Below are 16,307 nucleotides of genomic sequence, written 5' to 3' on the forward strand. Positions count from 1 at the left end.
TGACATATTAAGACTCTTAATTCATATTGAAACTGGCCTAAAAAAATACTCCATTCGTCTCAAGGAAGATGACCACTTCCTTGAGCGGCATAATAATTTATGCAACTTTATTTTGTATATGAAGTGGAGAGTAAAGTAAGAGAGATGAAATAAATTAAAAAGAAAAAGTATTTTTATTTTTAATAATGAATTATCTTAATTGGGATAAACCAAAAACAAAAGTGAGTCATCTTCGATTCGATGGGAAGAATGAAATTTATACTCGTTTGTACTACTGGGTCGGAAGGGACTATCTAATTTTAGATTCATTTAAAATCGCGGTGAAGATTAAAACCAGTGCCGCAAAAATATCTTAAAACAGATATAGCTGTGGAGGAAGCCAAGCAAGAAAGGAAATAATGGCGGCGGCCACTTCAATTCAACCTCGCTTAATATCCACCTTCCTTGGAGACTGCCGCTTTCTTCCCTCCCATTCAATCCACCGTCTCTTTCGTTTCAATCCAGGTTCCTTAATTTCACCTCCAATTACTAATTTCACCAACTCGTTTGTTGTGTTATTGGAATCCGATATCTATTTGCCTCGCATTTCAAGTTTAATCCGATAAATTCTCGATTGAATCGAGACAGAGCTGGATTTATTTAAGCTTCAAGTCAGTTATTAATTTATTTTTATCAAATGTTCTATCGATACTTCTATTTACTCATCCTGCAACATGTAGTGCTATATAATTAGAATTACCTGAAACAGTTTACATTCGAGTTCTCTCACATCATAAAAACGGTATGGTTAATTATTGTTAATTCACTGGATCGATGTTTGAGTGTGAATAGTTCATTGGAAAATTATGTCATGAGTTTAGTACTGAATTGAGAGTTTTTATTCTGCTTGAGGTTTTGATGATTTAACATTAGTAGAAAGTTGAATTTCATGCTACAGCGTCCAAGGATTTTCCGATTCCTTTTCATAGTCGAGTTTCATGTTAGCCACTTAGCCTTGAACCTTTCTCTTCGTATAGATTGTTATTCATGTGCCACTTCTTAATGTGTGTTTACAATGAACTCGTACAGCTTCCAAGGATTCGCTGTTTCTATTTTCCTTTATAAACCTCTTCAAGTCATATTATGTTGCTATCCTTGTTGAAGTTGGTTGTTTCAGATTTTGGTTATTTAGTTTCACATATTTTTGCAAGAGAAGTATATTTTTGGATAGTATACTACCAACATTGGTTTCATAATGAATTTCTGAGCAGGAAGGGAACATGTTTCAATGAAAATGTCAAGGACGTTCTCTGGATTGACCAATTTATTATTTAACAGAGGGTATGTTCTCCTGTTTCTACAAAATTCAGAGTATTTAAGCACACATTAACTGAAAAAAACATGTGGACTTTATTCTATAGATTGGAAATTAGCTCCTTCTTGAGTATTACTAGTTCATATATTGTTTTGGGGGTATGTTAGTAATGAATTATAAATTAAGAGGGCAGAGAAACATCGTTTAGTTTCTCATTTCATTTAAATTAAATTTATAACAAGAATCTATGCGAAATTTATTCTTTGAAAGAATATACTGAAAGCATGCCCTGTTTAGAGCTTTAACTCTGCAATAAGATGAATATGTTATAGATTATTGCTAAAACCACTCACTTTGTTACTAATAATTAGTGAGTGTATACTACCCCTACAGTGGCTTTCCTTCTTCTTTTTTTGCTGTTGATCTAAATTTATAATCTTCCTAGCAGAAACAATGAAGAATTTGCTGATAGCAAAAGGCAACGTTTAAAACCCGGTACAGTATCTCCCACTCGGCCAGTCCCCGATAACATACCAAAACCTCCTTATGTGAAATCTAGAAAACCACCTGGAATTGCTAGTGGGCCTGAAATACACAACGAGAAAGGGATAGCATGCATGAGAGCCTCAGGGAGGCTTGCTGCACAAGTTCTTCAGCATGCTGGAACTCTAGTGAAGGTTCATTTCTGTTCATTTACTTTTTGCATATGATCTGTCTTGCCAGGCCCATCAAGACTTCAATTCGAATTCGAGTAACTAGTCCTGCTGTTACCTCTTTTCCACTCTCATGAATGCTTCTATTACACTGGTGACATTTTTTTTACTATCTCTAAGGACTAGGAACCTTGAATCGGTACATATATAAATTCAATCATGCATTGGTCTAGCTTTGCACCAGACGTCATTTACAGTTTATTGTCATCCCTTGGCAGCCAGGCATCACAACAGATGAAATTGACCAAGCAGTTCATCAAATGATTATTGACAATGGAGCATATCCATCTCCCCTTGGTTATGGTGGGTTTCCAAAGAGTGTATGCACATCAGTGAATGAGTGCATTTGCCATGGTATTCCAGATTCACGGGCCCTTCAGGTTTGTTGCAGCGAACCATTAGCTTCGAAATAGTATTTCTTTTTATGTGTGAAATTCGCAACTTTAAGATTTCTGGCTTGTGGCTTTGCAGGATGGTGACATTATCAACATTGATGTTACAGTTTATCTTAATGTAAGCAAATAATTGTCCCCAATTTCTCTTGTTTCTGAAGCAGCTAGTTCTCTGTGCAATACGCTCTCAATGAACCCTGAATTCCTTTAAGTTGCTTGATAGAGTCTTTGTGCATTTGACTAATTGACTGACATGCAGGGTTATCATGGTGATACATCTGCAACATTTTTTGTTGGAGAAGTCAGTGAGGAGGCCATAAGCTTAGTTAAGGTAGGGTTGCCTGGTAGGTGCTATTTATCTTTATTCTATTTAGTTCAAAGAATATGTTTCATCTCTAATATTTTGTTTATTTTGATCAAGTCATTGTGTAGGTTGTTTATGACAAAGCTTGTCCTATCATTATTTGCCGTTGAGAGTTTGAGTCATTACTTTCTGACCGATAACCGTGCTTTGTGATAGGTGACCAAAGAATGCCTTGACAAGGCAATATCAATATGTGCACCAGGAGTCGAATTTAAACAAATTGGCAAGACAATACAGTAAGACATCTGTTATATCGCAATTTTCCTGTTGACTGTATTATACAATATAATCATGCCTATACCTGTGCATATTATAATTGAGTCACTCAACTATCATATGATTCGGTTGATCCTTCGATTTTGTGTTACTCCCTCCGTGCCACTCTAGGAGTCCCATTTGAGATCGGCACGGGCTTTAAGAAGTGTAAAAGAAAGTTGGTGAAAAAAGATAGTGGAATGTGGGTCATACTTTTATATATTAGTTTTATAATAAAATGTGAGTGGTAAAAGGTTAGTGGAATGTGGGGCCTATTACCATTTATGTAATATTTCAACCGGGACTCCTAAAGTGGGACATCCAAATATGGTTAACCGGGACTCTTAAAGTGGGATGGAGGGAGTATTTTATTTCTGGAATTTTATTACAGAGTTTAAAGAACTCAACCAAATAAAAGATTAAAACTAATTATTGAATATTGCTCATAAGGACCACATCAGAGATAAACATGAAAGTTGAATGACTATCTTTGCATGAGTACCTGAATGTTAATTGTCTAATTAATTGAGCAATCTGAAATATGGAAGGAACAAACACATCTGATGGCTACTGACTCACATTAGGAGAGAAAATGATAATTTATGTTCATATTTTCTGCTTTGCATTGATTTTCTTTTAAAAGTGACCATGCAGATGAACATGGTTATGGAGTTGTCCAGCAGTTCGTTGGCCATGGAGTTGGAAGAGTTTTCCACAGTGCTCCTGTGGTTCTTCATTACAGTAGATTCTTCTGCTCTTCTTTCAATAATTCCTTACTTTTTTGTGGATTACAACATATGTTATATAAAATTGTCCTACGTTTGATTTCTGATTGATTTTGGTTTATACAGGGAATAATGATCGTGGACGTATGGTTCTAAACCAAACCTTCACCATCGGTATTATCCAAGTCACTCTTACTCTTAAAAAGATCAACTGTTGTGATGCAGAATTTTACAGATAATTTTTTTTTTCTGCTACCCGCTGTTTAAAGACAACTAAAAAAAAATAATATTCCCGGAGCATTGTTTGAGATTTCGGTTTCAAGGCTATTCTGTCTCGTCTGCCTAAAAATCATAATTATGTTACAAAGATGCATTTGTAAATTTTTATATCCAAGTAATCTTGAAGGGTCAAGAATGTATCATACTCTTGTCTCCTCATCTTTATATGGAGACTAAAGTGCAGGTTACGTTCTCACACAGAATCATGTTTTGCAGAACCAATGTTGACACTGGGAAGCATCAACCCGATAATGTGGGACGACGAATGGACAGTTGTAACAGAGGATGGCAGCCTCTCAGCTCAGTTCGAGCACACCATCTTAGTAACCAAGGATGGCGCAGAGATATTAACTCAATGCTGATCCAGGCCCCCTTCACCATATCTTGATTGCAGGAGATCTCGGTAAACATTGGTGGTATGCGGTAGAAAACATTATTTATAAATCTTACTATTTGTTATTGTTTAAATGGTACACAATTGTACGTTAATCTGTCATGTAAAAATGGTGAGTGTGTCATGAAATGGGAACTCATTTCCCTTGTTTTTCTTGAGCCCCTAAGATTAGGGCATCTTCAATGTTTTTCTTTTTTATTTTATCAGTCGGGAAACCATGGGGAAGTAGATCCATTTGTTGCTTTTCCCCTTCAAAATTTTTGATCGAGTCTGATAGCACAATTTACAATGGAATTCTATTCGGAATAAATGTTACTGTAATAATTTTTGGTTAATTATTTGACTTTGTAGTTAGGAGTATATAATTTCAATTTTAAAAATTATAAAACTAATTTAGCTTCTATTTTAATTTTATAATCAGAATCATATTTTTCATTAGATGTAAAAGAAACTAACTGAATGACATAATAAATATGGTACTAATGCTGAAAATTCGGGAAGTGTATTTGTCCAAGATCTCATAGGAATAATATTTGAATGATTTTTTCAATTATATTAGCTACCTACCTAGAACATTAGGACAACAAAATAACCAATCAAACGAGTTTTCATCATGCTCCGGAGTTTGAATAATCTACTTTTTTCTTGTTTAATTTTCGATTTGAATATTGATGTCGGCTGTTTGCAATTTAATGTCCGGAGATAGATGGAAAAAAAGGCAATGCTCATGAGTTTCAATTTTTTTGGACGAAGAAAATTCATGTCTTAGCACGTGGAAGGAACAAGATAGGCCTCATTTTTCGTTAATACTACTCCAATTATTTTTTCTTTTTATCTCTTCTTTATTTAATCAATCATGCATTAAAATCAGTGGTATTTCAAATGTTGTCTATTTTTTAAAGATATAGGGAGTATTAATTTACAGAAAAATGGAAAGAGTAGAAGAAGAAGAAGGAGGTATAAAATAAGAGACTCCATAATAGTGGACTAGCCAGCGCCCTAGCCACTGGTGTGCGGCTAGTCCGCTATTGTGATCAGCTAGCCGACAAATTTAATTTTTTTTAAGAAGAAGAAACTCATCAAATTGGAGTTAATCTATAAAAAAAACTTTAAAATTGTTTATGATTTTTTTTTTAGAACTTATATTTTATAGTTATGAAATGCTAAAATTAGTATTAGTACATGTAAGAATAGATACAGAGTTAAATGGAAAAATAATAAATACAGAGTTAAATGGAAAAATCTTCACTAATTTGTAAAACTACCGCGAGGTATTAAGGATTTAGAAAGGAAGTGATTTTAAAACTATTGTAGAATAATCAAAAGAATTCAAGTAATCCTTTTTATGGTGTCATAATTATGTTAACAAATATTAAATGAGTTGTCAGTGGAGATAATTTTCTCTCCACAAGTGTTGAAAGGATGGAATAATTTAGATTTATATAAAAAAGTATATTAAATTTTAATGGTGCAACATGTTAAATAAATGGGCATTAAAATAAATAAATGACACTTTCATGCAGAATAGTCGAGTGTTTTTTTTTTAGAAACTACTCCCTCCGTCCGCAAATAGAAAGCCTGTTTTTCCATTTTGATATGTATGCGAATATGAATCTCGGTTCACTTTTATTAGAACAGTGCTTGTGTCAGAAAATGAGCCAAACAAATAGAATGCAAACTTCGAGTAGCACTCGTAGATAAATGCCACAAAAGGAACAGAATAGGCATCGAGCCGTCCGAAAATAGGGCCCGTTTTTCCATTTTGATCCGTCTGCGAATAGGAGTCTCGGTTCACTTTTATCATAAATGGTAATAGGGTATCACTTTTCACTAATTCATTCTACTCACATTTCATTTAGAACTAGTATATACAAGTGAGACCCCTATTCCAGTAACTTTTTTCAGCCCACTTTTCTTAACATTTCTTAACACTCATGCCACCAAGAAATAGAACTCCTAATGGCGGACGGAGGGAGTAATTAACAACAATAAACTAATTCTTAGGTAAGAGAGAATTATCACAAACACTGCAATCATACCAATAGATAGCCAGAGCCTATCTAGGTTATGAATTCGTTTTTCTTCTTACTAAATTTGGTCAAGTCCCCTACTAGAGAACCCATGAGAAATCATTAGATTGTCCTATTTTAACCTTCTTAGTAAGAAGTCTTAGACTTGTTTATTTGTATTTCAATAAATAAGTCGTTATATTATACTTTCTCCGTTCCATAGTAATGGAGGCAATTTTTTTCGGCACGGAGATTAAGAAAAATTGTGTTAGGTGAGTTAAGTAAAGAAAGGGGAAAGTAGGAAATGAAAAAGGTAGAGAGATGTAGAGAGAATAAAATAAGAGAGAGTAAAGTTAATGAGAAGAAATGTGTTGACTTTTACTATAAAGGGAAATGACTTCATTATTATGGAACGTACCAAAATGGCAAAATGACTCCATTACTATGGAACGAAGGGTGTGTTATTTATTCTCATAATTAGGTAAACAAGTGGGCGTGACGTTTCTTGTATACATGCACAAGCTGACTGTACAAGGCATGTACACTCGAATCATCTTTTAATATACAAACCCCAGCAATCTCCCACTTATACTCAGGGACGGAGCCAGAAATTCTATATAAATGGGGAAAAATTCCATATAAAGACATTTTAAGGATTTTAGAAGGGGCTTTTATAAAGGTATTTAAAAAAATTTAAAAATAGTGATAAAAATAGCACAAATGAATTTTTTTGAGGTGGGGCATTTGCCCCTTGTAAAATGCATGTACATCCGTCCCTGCTTTATACTCAAAGAATGCTTTCGAGTATACCAACCGCTTTATTGGCCTTGTGCTACACATTCACACATTTTCTCCCACTTATACTCAAAGCAGAATTTGGCTACTATGTACTCAAACTATAATTCTATAAAAGAATCTACCAATATAGTTTGCTAGAATACATAAAAATGAAACTACAAACTTGTTATTTATATCTTTAATTCTTACTTAGGAGCACGTTTATTTGTTCAAGATATTAATAGGTCCTTTGATCCAGTGGAATGGTTTTATGTTTCTTTCTCAAGTGCACTTATACATATTCCTCTGTCAAAATTCAGTAGTTTTGATCATTTTGAATTTCTACTAATCGAATAAATATAGAAACATAAAGTTTTTAATTAACTTTCACAACATAATAAATAAACATCAACTATTCAAATAGTTAATTCTTGGCTTGGAGTATTAATATAAATTTTAATGTGCAGACTATATTTACTATACAATACTTTTTAGTATTTAAAATAAATACTTTTCTTGTGAGTAGTTGAATTAATTAACTTGCCTTGTAATCAATTATAGTGATTAATTTTCTTGTGAGTAGTTGAATTAATTAACTTGTCTTCTAATCCATTATAGTGATTAATTTTCTTTTATCCTTATTTGAGCAAACGTGACCAAAAGATCTAAAATATTTTTTTTTTTGAATTCATGTTTAACATAAAAAGGTTCAATTGATTCATTGACAAAATAATGGTTCAATATTTAAAGGATTAAGTATTGATTTTGCTACATATTTTAGACTACTGGTACACCGGTAATATTTTTGGTAATATTCGTTACATTGAGTAACATATACTCATGAATTCGTTAAATTTTTGGCAATAATTTTATATTCGTTATATTCGGCAATATATACCAGTAATACTCGTATATATCGGTAATATTCGTTATACTAGCATATACCGATAATATTTTCTGTATACCGTGGTATAAGAAAATTCATACCGTTATCGAATAAAAAACTTACGATGCGGTATTGTACTGTATCGAAAATTACTGTATACCAAAAATTCGGTATTTTTCGGTAATACAATTGATATACCAATTTTTGGTATTTATGCCCACCCGTATCCATAGTTTGGGGAGTGAGGTTGGGGTTGGCATCCACAGTTGGGGGAGTTTACCATTATTCTTCTTCTTCTTCGGGAAATCAGGAGGAGGGGATTGAGGTCAGGAATCTAGGAAGGGATTGAGGTCGGAAATAAGTAGGAATGGTGTGAACTGTGAAGTCAAGGAGGAAAGGAGTGAGGTGGGTAATCAGTAGGAGGGGGCGGACGACGTAATTGATATTCAGAGGGTAATTAGCAGGAGGGGATGGAGTTCATTCCGGTGACGACATCATTGATATCCAGAGGTGAATCAGGAGGAGAGGAATCAGCAGGAGAGGGTGGAGTTCCATTATTGATATCCAGAGGTGAATCAATAGGAAGGGTGTGGAGAGCATTGGGTTCCGCCATTGAAAATAGAACAAAAGGTTAGGAACTCATACTACGTATAATCTGGAAGATTGGTATGATTAACAGAAGTTTTAATCATGGTTTTCCATGGAAAAGTAAAAAACGATATATAGTAGTACAATGCACATTATGCACCAAGTTTGCAAAAATAAAACAGACTTGTAAACAAAGTGAACCAGACTTGGTATGCATAACAAATTGTATATAAAATGAAATCAAATTTGTTCACTTGATAAATCGTAAAGCAAATTTGTTGTGCGTATAAAATTTGATTTGTTCAAAATGCAATTTACACCTTTTCGGTCCTTGGATTATAAAAAATATTGCCAAATGTCTCCGAATTAGAAAAATTATCATTTGAGGACTGAGGTCCTTAATTTCCATAAAAGTGTTCTTTTCCCTCTCTACCCCATTCTCAGAACATCTCTCTTTATTTTGATAAATAAATATATACATACTGAGTTGGAAATATTCAATACTTCAATATTATGCAAATGTGATTTAATACATGTATGATGTAATTTTATACTCTCTCCGTCCTTGATTAGGAGTCACACTTTGACCGAGCACGGATTTTAAGAAATGTAAAGAAAAGTTGGTTGAAAAAGTTAGTGGAATGTGAGACCTACTTACTATTTATGGTAAAAATGAAGTGTGACTCTTAATTGGGGAGAGACTGAAATGGAAAAGTGCGACTCTTAATCGGGGATGGAGGGGGTATAATATAATTGGATAAACATAAATGTCATGGAATTTTTTGAAGAAAATAACATAATTTTGAGTCGAACAATTATGATTATATTACTCCCACTCCGTCCCTAAAGAATATGCATTTTGGATTGACACGAATTTTAATGCAAAATTTGTAAAGTAAGAAAGAGGTAGAGAGAAAAAGTAATCAAAGTATTGTTAGTGGGAAATGTGTTCCCACCTAATTAGAGAGGAAATAATTTCCAAAATTGAAAAGTGCATATTCTTGTTGGACGGATTAAAAAGGAAAGATTACATATTCATGTGGGGCGGAGGAAGTACTTATGCTACCCAAAATAACATTAAGAAAAATGAATTATTATTTAAATAATATCATACTCTCTCCGTCCATTAATACAAGGGCAAATTTCATTAGGCACGATTTTCAAAAAATGTAGAAGAAAGTGAGTTGAAAATATTGTGGAAGGGTGAATCCTACTTTTATATTATGTTTGTAATTGAATGTGAGAGAGATAAAGTTAGTGGAATATGGAGTCCACTACCAAAAGTAGTACTCCCTCCGTCCCACGTTACTTGAGTCGTTTCTTTTTTGCACTCTTTTGAGAAAATGATAATAAATACTCTCTCCGTTCTATAATAGTAGAATCATTTTGTCATTTTGTTAGGTTCCATAGTAGTGGAGTCATTTTTCTTTTTAGTAAAATATCAACACATTTCTTCTCACTTACTCTTTCTCTTACTTTATTCTCTCTATTTTTGCCCCTCTCCTACTTTTTTAATCTTTTATTAATACATTACACATCTTTTTCTTAATCTTCATGCCAAAAAGAAACGCCTCCACTACTATGGAACGGAGGGAGTAGTTAAAGTGGAGAGAAAGAAAACAATGTAGAGAAAGAGTCTTGTCGTTCGTATATATTCTCTTTCTTACTTTACTCTCTCCACTTTAACTATTTATTACTCCTTATGTCCTAAATATTTGTCACTTATTTCCTTTTTCGTTCGTCCCTAAAAATTTGTCATTTTCACTTTTATCATTTTTGGTAGTGGACTTTATATTCCACTAATTCATTCTCACTCACATTTTATTTTAAAATTAATATATAAAAGTAGGACTCACATGCCACTGACTTTTTACTTTCTATTACATTTCTTAAAACCAGTGCCAAATTAAATGGTGCCAAATTTTAAGGGATGGATGAAGTATTATATTTTCAAAATAATGGAGATGAAGCAGTATATAGATAAATGAGAAATTTATTGGTGAATAGACGAGAGGCAAAATAGAAAGTTTGTTGGTGGATGGAGATTTGAGTATGGAAAAAAAGGAAGACAAAAGAGAGAAAAGAAAAGTCGCGTAAGAAAGAAAATAAAGGATATATGAGAGAAAATGACAAAAAAATTGTTATATTCTTTTTTTTAGGTCTCATGAGTATAAATCGAAAATAATAATTTTAAATAATAATTTTTTCTAATTCAAATACATATTGTGATGTTTTTTCGATTCTGAAAGTTAAAATACATTCCTTTTTGTTTAGTAAAAATAGTTTCATTTATAAATGGCACGAATTTTAATGAGATATTGATAAAATAAAAGAGTATTAGAATAAAAGTAGGTAAAATAAGAGAAAAAATGAGAAAAAAATAGATAAAATATGAAAGACGATAGAAAAAATAGATAAAGTATGATAGATAAACTTTTATTTTTGGAAATGACACTATTTTTTGTGGGCATTTTACAAGGATTAAATTTGAAGTTCGTATATAAATATGTATATAAATCGTGGATGATTTAGGAACACCAAAGCAGAAATTGTGATCCTCGTATTCAACTTTTGGTATATATATACACCAAAATAAATCGTGGATGATTTAGGATCAATCAAGATCACCAAGAAGAAATTCTCGTATTCAAAATTTAAACGACACCAAAATTGAAGCGTAAAAGTAAATTAAAAAAAAATTGTGAAAAATAGGTGACCACAGAGACACGAAATAAAGATATTTGCAGACCCGCGCCACATCAGAGTGACACATGGCAATGAAATCTCCATCTCTTCACCTCCTTCATTACAATAGATTGGCTCCCATTTGCCCCGGCCCCACTCATTCTTTCCATGATAAAATTAACAGACATTCTTCTTCCTTCACGTATGATTCATTCATTCATTCAATTGAAAATTCTCAATTTCCAATTTAGTTTGGAAGAATCAGAATGACTTCATCCCTTCTCTACAATCCCTCCGCCGCAATTTCGCCAAGATCGAGTTTTTTTCCGACAAAAACTCGCGGCTCCCCGGGCAAGAGCAGGGTTTCGGGCAAGCAGGGCAATTGGGCTTCTTCGAAGAAAGCGGCGGCGGTGAGAGCTAGCGTGGCGGAAGCTCCGAAGGAGCTGAGCTCGAGGGCGGCGGAGAAGAAGCTGCGGATTCTGGTGGCGGGAGGCGGGATTGGCGGGTTGGTTTTCGCGTTGGCGGCGAAGAGGAAAGGGTTTGATGTGGTGGTTTTTGAGAGGGATTTGAGTGCGATTAGAGGGGAGGGGCAGTATAGGGGTCCCATTCAGATACAGAGCAACGCTTTGGCGGCTTTGGAGGCCATTGATATGGGCGTTGCGGAGGAGGTTTTGAACACCGGCTGCATCACCGGCGATCGGATTAACGGCTTGGTTGATGGGATTTCCGGCAACTGGTATGTTTTTCTTAGTTTTCAAATATTGGAATTTTTACCAATATTTCTAATTATTATAAAAAAATTTAAATTAGCGTATACTCCGTTTCGTTCCATTAAAAATAAAACGTTTTTCTTTTTTATTGTCTCGTCTAATTAAAAAAGAAACGTTTTCTAAAATGGAAATAGCATGTCTCTATCTTTTCATCTTAGTTTATTCTCTCTTCATTACTCACATAAAATCAATTCAGTGCTAAAAAGTGAATGTTTCATATTTATTGAGACAGAGGGAGAGGGAGTATCATACAAATTTTTTTATTAGTGTTTCAAATGAGTGCAATCAGTCAAAAATCACTAACTTTTTCTTATTTTCATCCTATTCACTCCATATCCCTAATTTGTTAGTATTATATAAGTTCATGTTAAAAAATTAGGATCTCTAATGTTTACTAGTTAGTAGGCATGGTGTGATGAGACAAGTAAAAATCAATTTTCTTAATACTTAATATACCAAAACTTATTTAATTGTCTTTTTCACCCAGTTGTATATTCTAACTTCAAATTTTTTGTACTAATTTGAAACATTAGTGAAATATTTTGTATATATATGGTGTAATTACCCCTGTTTGCTCCATATGAAAAGGCTGTTGTCATTCTCATTTAATGTGCAATAGAATGATAGAGTTGATTATCAGGTACGTCAAGTTTGATACATTCACCCCTGCAGCAGAGAGGGGACTCCCGGTCACTAGAGTCATCAGCCGCATGACTTTGCAACAGATCCTCGCTTCTGCGGTTGGGCCCGAGATTATCATGAACGAGAGCAATGTCATGGACTTTGTCGATGATGGTGAAAAGGTAATCTGATGTTGTTGTTGTGTGGTTAATCCATGAGGCTGAAGTTCTTCTTACATTGATGGTTGAAGAGTAGTTGTTGATTCTGTATTCAGGTGACTGTGAAACTCGAAAACGGACAGTCTTATGAAGGTGATCTTCTTGTTGGTGCAGACGGGATATGGTCAAAGGTAGATTCTTCGTTGCTTTTTTATCAGTACAAATGCTTAAACAAGTTTTGTCAGAGATGAATGCTGTTTGGCATGTATTGCTTTGAATATGTCGGATCGAATCAAAGATTCGTTCAGTTGATACTTCTCAAGAAAGTTCCACTACATTTTAGTAATGTTGTAGAATTATAGCCAGAAATTTCTCTCCCTTTTTTTCTGATAGTGGGAGTGATGATTTTGATGTAGGTGAGGAAGAACTTGTTCGGGCAAACTGAACCGATATACTCTGGCTACACGTGTTACACGGGAATAGCAGATTTTGTGCCTGCTGACATTGAGACAGTAGGGTATGGCTTCGTGTCAAATGTTTCCACGTCTATATTATCCGACCTGCTCTGTGTATGATGTGCACGAGGCTTATGCAAATCAACTATTTTGAAGGTACCGCGTGTTTCTGGGCCACAAACAATACTTTGTTTCCTCAGATGTGGGAGGTGGGAAGATGCAGTGGTATGCATTCTACAACGAAGCACCTGGTGGAGTTGATGATGAAAATGGTAAATATGCTTCATTGCTTTCGCATGGATCAACTGCTGCTTTCGAATCAACATTTGTTATTGCATCAATGAAATTTAAGCCAATGCGGAATACTTCTGCTCTAAGATTGAGACATGAAGACGTCCAAACGAGTCCGAATTATTGTTATGGATAAAATCAACAACTATGATCTAAAACTAACAATTTAGAATAAAAGTAACAATTGTCATGAATAAGAGTGACAGTTCTTATGAGCGTGCATGTGTGCTTCTCCATGATTGGTGCACCTTATGTGCTTTCTTGTTTCTGAAGGTAAAAAGGCAAGGTTGCTAAAGTTATTTGAAGGTTGGTGTGATAATGTTATGGATTTGTTGCTTGCCACTGACGAAGAAGCAATTCTTCGAAGAGACATATATGACCGGTCTCCAATACTTTCTTGGGGAAAGGGTCGTGTGACGTTGCTTGGAGACTCAGTCCATGCAATGCAGCCGAACTTGGGCCAGGGAGGGTGCATGGCCATTGAGGTAGACCCATTTCTGCAAAAACCTCCTAAACTCGAAAGCATCTTGAAATTTGATCTGAAAAACAAGTGTTGAGTATTGTTAGCTTTTCTGATCACTTTAGCATTTTTGGTATATCTGTTTTAATGTCACGATGAATGATTTCCAGGACGGATATCAACTTGCACTCGAGCTTGAAAAGGCTACAAGGCAAAGCATCGAGTCAGGAAGTCCAGTCGACATAGTCTCTTCTTTAAGGAGGCAAGAGTTTATAACTTCATCCTCAGAAGCACTCGTCCCCCCTTCATGTAGACACAAAAATGCTCTGAAACCATACAAGAATCTGACTGTCCCTTAGATTTGCTTTGTTTCAGTTATGAGAATGCTCGAAAACTTCGTGTTGCAATCATTCATGGACTTGCTAGAATGGCTGCGATCATGGCATCAACTTACAAGGCATATCTGGGAGTTGGGCTGGGGCCGTTGTCTGTAAGAAACATTGACTTTGCTTATTCATATCAGGGAATGAGAGACGATGCTTATGGTTATCTAAAATTGACAGGATTTTGTACTCTGTTTTGCAGTTCCTGACGCAATTTAGAATACCGCATCCCGGAAGAGTTGGGGGAAGGTTCTTCATCGACATCGGTATGCCTCTGATGCTGAGTTGGGTTCTTGGTGGCAACGGGTAAGATTCCTTCGCTTTGGTTTTACTGAGTATCCAGTTATTTGTTCAAAAAACGATGTTCGCCTTCGTAAGTATTATAGATTTAGTATGCACTTTTCTCCATTGTTCAGTTACATGTTTTCAGACAACTTATTTGTATACTTTGCAGCTCGAAACTTGAAGGGAGAATGCCGCAATGCCGCCTTTCCGACAAAGTGGGCTTCTCAAACAACTAGTAAAATAGCTCTTCTTGATACGTTGCAATTTCCAATAGCTAACTTGTTCTTCTGCATGTCGTGAAGGCTAGTGACCAGCTACGGGAATGGTTCTCAGACGATGATGCTTTAGAGCGAGCTCTCGATGCAGAGTAAGTTTTTTACCCCATATTTTGAACACTTCTATCTCCATTCGATTAGCTCACCTTCACTTTTCGTACCCAGTTGGTTTCTGTTTCCAATTGGAGATTCGACTGTAGCATCTGAGACTATATTCCTAAACAGAGATGACAACAACCCTTGCTTGATCGGGTATGCATACATCTTTCCCCAGTCCACATTTACTTGTTTATGGTTTAGGGTTTAGCGCGTAACTTTTTTCTCATCTTAGGAGTGTACCGCATCCGGACTTTCCAGGAGTGTCAATAGCTATACCATCAGCTCAGGTGAGACTCTTCCCTTGTTGAACATGTTTCGACTTCACCTTTACCGCTTGTGTTCTCAACAACAGAAGATTGTAGGTTTCTAAAATGCATGCTCGTATAAGTTGCAAAGACGGCGCGTTTTACCTGACAGACTTGAGGAGTGAGTATGGGACCTGGATTTCAGAGTAAGGACTTCAATCTCGTGCTTATTCTCATAAAAGAGACTTTATTCTTATATTATAGCCCGAACTCTAATCCCATGATGACCTTCCTAGCCCGAATTTACAGATATAGCATAACATATCTCGTTGCTTACTTCATCCCCCGAAGCTGGTTTAATTTGTCTATACGATGCGACTATTAAGTGAACAACGGGGATAGTACGTGTAATATGAGATGAAAGTCCGGGCAATCTGATAATGTTAAAACATGTTTATTTGGCAGCAATGAAGGCAGGCGGTATCGTGTCTCCCCTAACCTGCCTACTCGTTTTCGGCCTACCGATGTGATAGAGTTTGGGGCTGATAAGAAGGTATGATGTTGGCCTCATATGAGCCCCCATCCGAATATGTCAGGGTTATTTATTCATCTCGGTGTCCATCTGCGCAGGCTGTTTTTCGTGTTAAGGCAATGAAATATCCTCCCAAGACGACGAAAAAGGACGGAAATGAACTTCTGCAAGCAGTATAGTAGCTCAGGTTGAAGAAAAGGAACTTGTACAGGATTTGATTGCGGCAGTGTGAAGCAGCCAGCCGAGATTTTGACCACAGCATATTTATGTGTGAATCCTAATGTTTGATTGTTGGGATTTTGTGATCATAATTAGCAATAGCAATACATGTATATAGATGATGATTACAATGGTATGTGTGATTCTAGCGTC

At 35.3% G+C, this 16,307-nt stretch overlaps 2 protein-coding genes across 2 annotated transcripts; both read left to right on the top strand.

Annotated features, from left to right (window-relative positions):
- Window positions 1–305: 305 nt before the first annotated feature.
- MAP1D (methionine aminopeptidase 1D) lies at window positions 306–4,568 on the top strand. The gene is made up of 10 exons (XM_048115421.2): window positions 306–504; window positions 1,251–1,320; window positions 1,743–1,971; window positions 2,226–2,387; window positions 2,479–2,520; window positions 2,659–2,730; window positions 2,920–2,999; window positions 3,662–3,759; window positions 3,870–3,917; window positions 4,239–4,568. Exons 1-10 carry the CDS (start codon window positions 399–401, stop codon window positions 4,382–4,384), a joined length of 1,053 nt encoding a protein of 350 aa, XP_047971378.1. The 5' UTR covers window positions 306–398; the 3' UTR covers window positions 4,385–4,568.
- A 6,957-nt stretch (window positions 4,569–11,525) lies between these two features.
- ABA1 (zeaxanthin epoxidase (ZEP) (ABA1)) lies at window positions 11,526–16,307 on the top strand. The gene is made up of 16 exons (XM_048098406.2): window positions 11,526–12,097; window positions 12,772–12,934; window positions 13,027–13,101; window positions 13,327–13,427; window positions 13,522–13,637; window positions 13,930–14,141; window positions 14,287–14,378; window positions 14,492–14,606; window positions 14,702–14,805; window positions 14,954–14,999; window positions 15,087–15,151; window positions 15,225–15,311; window positions 15,391–15,445; window positions 15,521–15,609; window positions 15,869–15,956; window positions 16,034–16,307. The coding sequence occupies exons 1-16, from the start codon at window positions 11,628–11,630 to the stop codon at window positions 16,112–16,114; spliced, it is 1,959 nt and encodes a 652-aa protein (XP_047954363.1). The 5' UTR covers window positions 11,526–11,627; the 3' UTR covers window positions 16,115–16,307.

Source organism: Salvia hispanica, chromosome 2, assembly GCF_029641045.1.
Source record: "Salvia hispanica isolate PSC_SH4W2 chromosome 2, Shi_PSC_v1, whole genome shotgun sequence".
Taxonomy (NCBI): Eukaryota; Viridiplantae; Streptophyta; class Magnoliopsida; order Lamiales; family Lamiaceae; genus Salvia; species Salvia hispanica.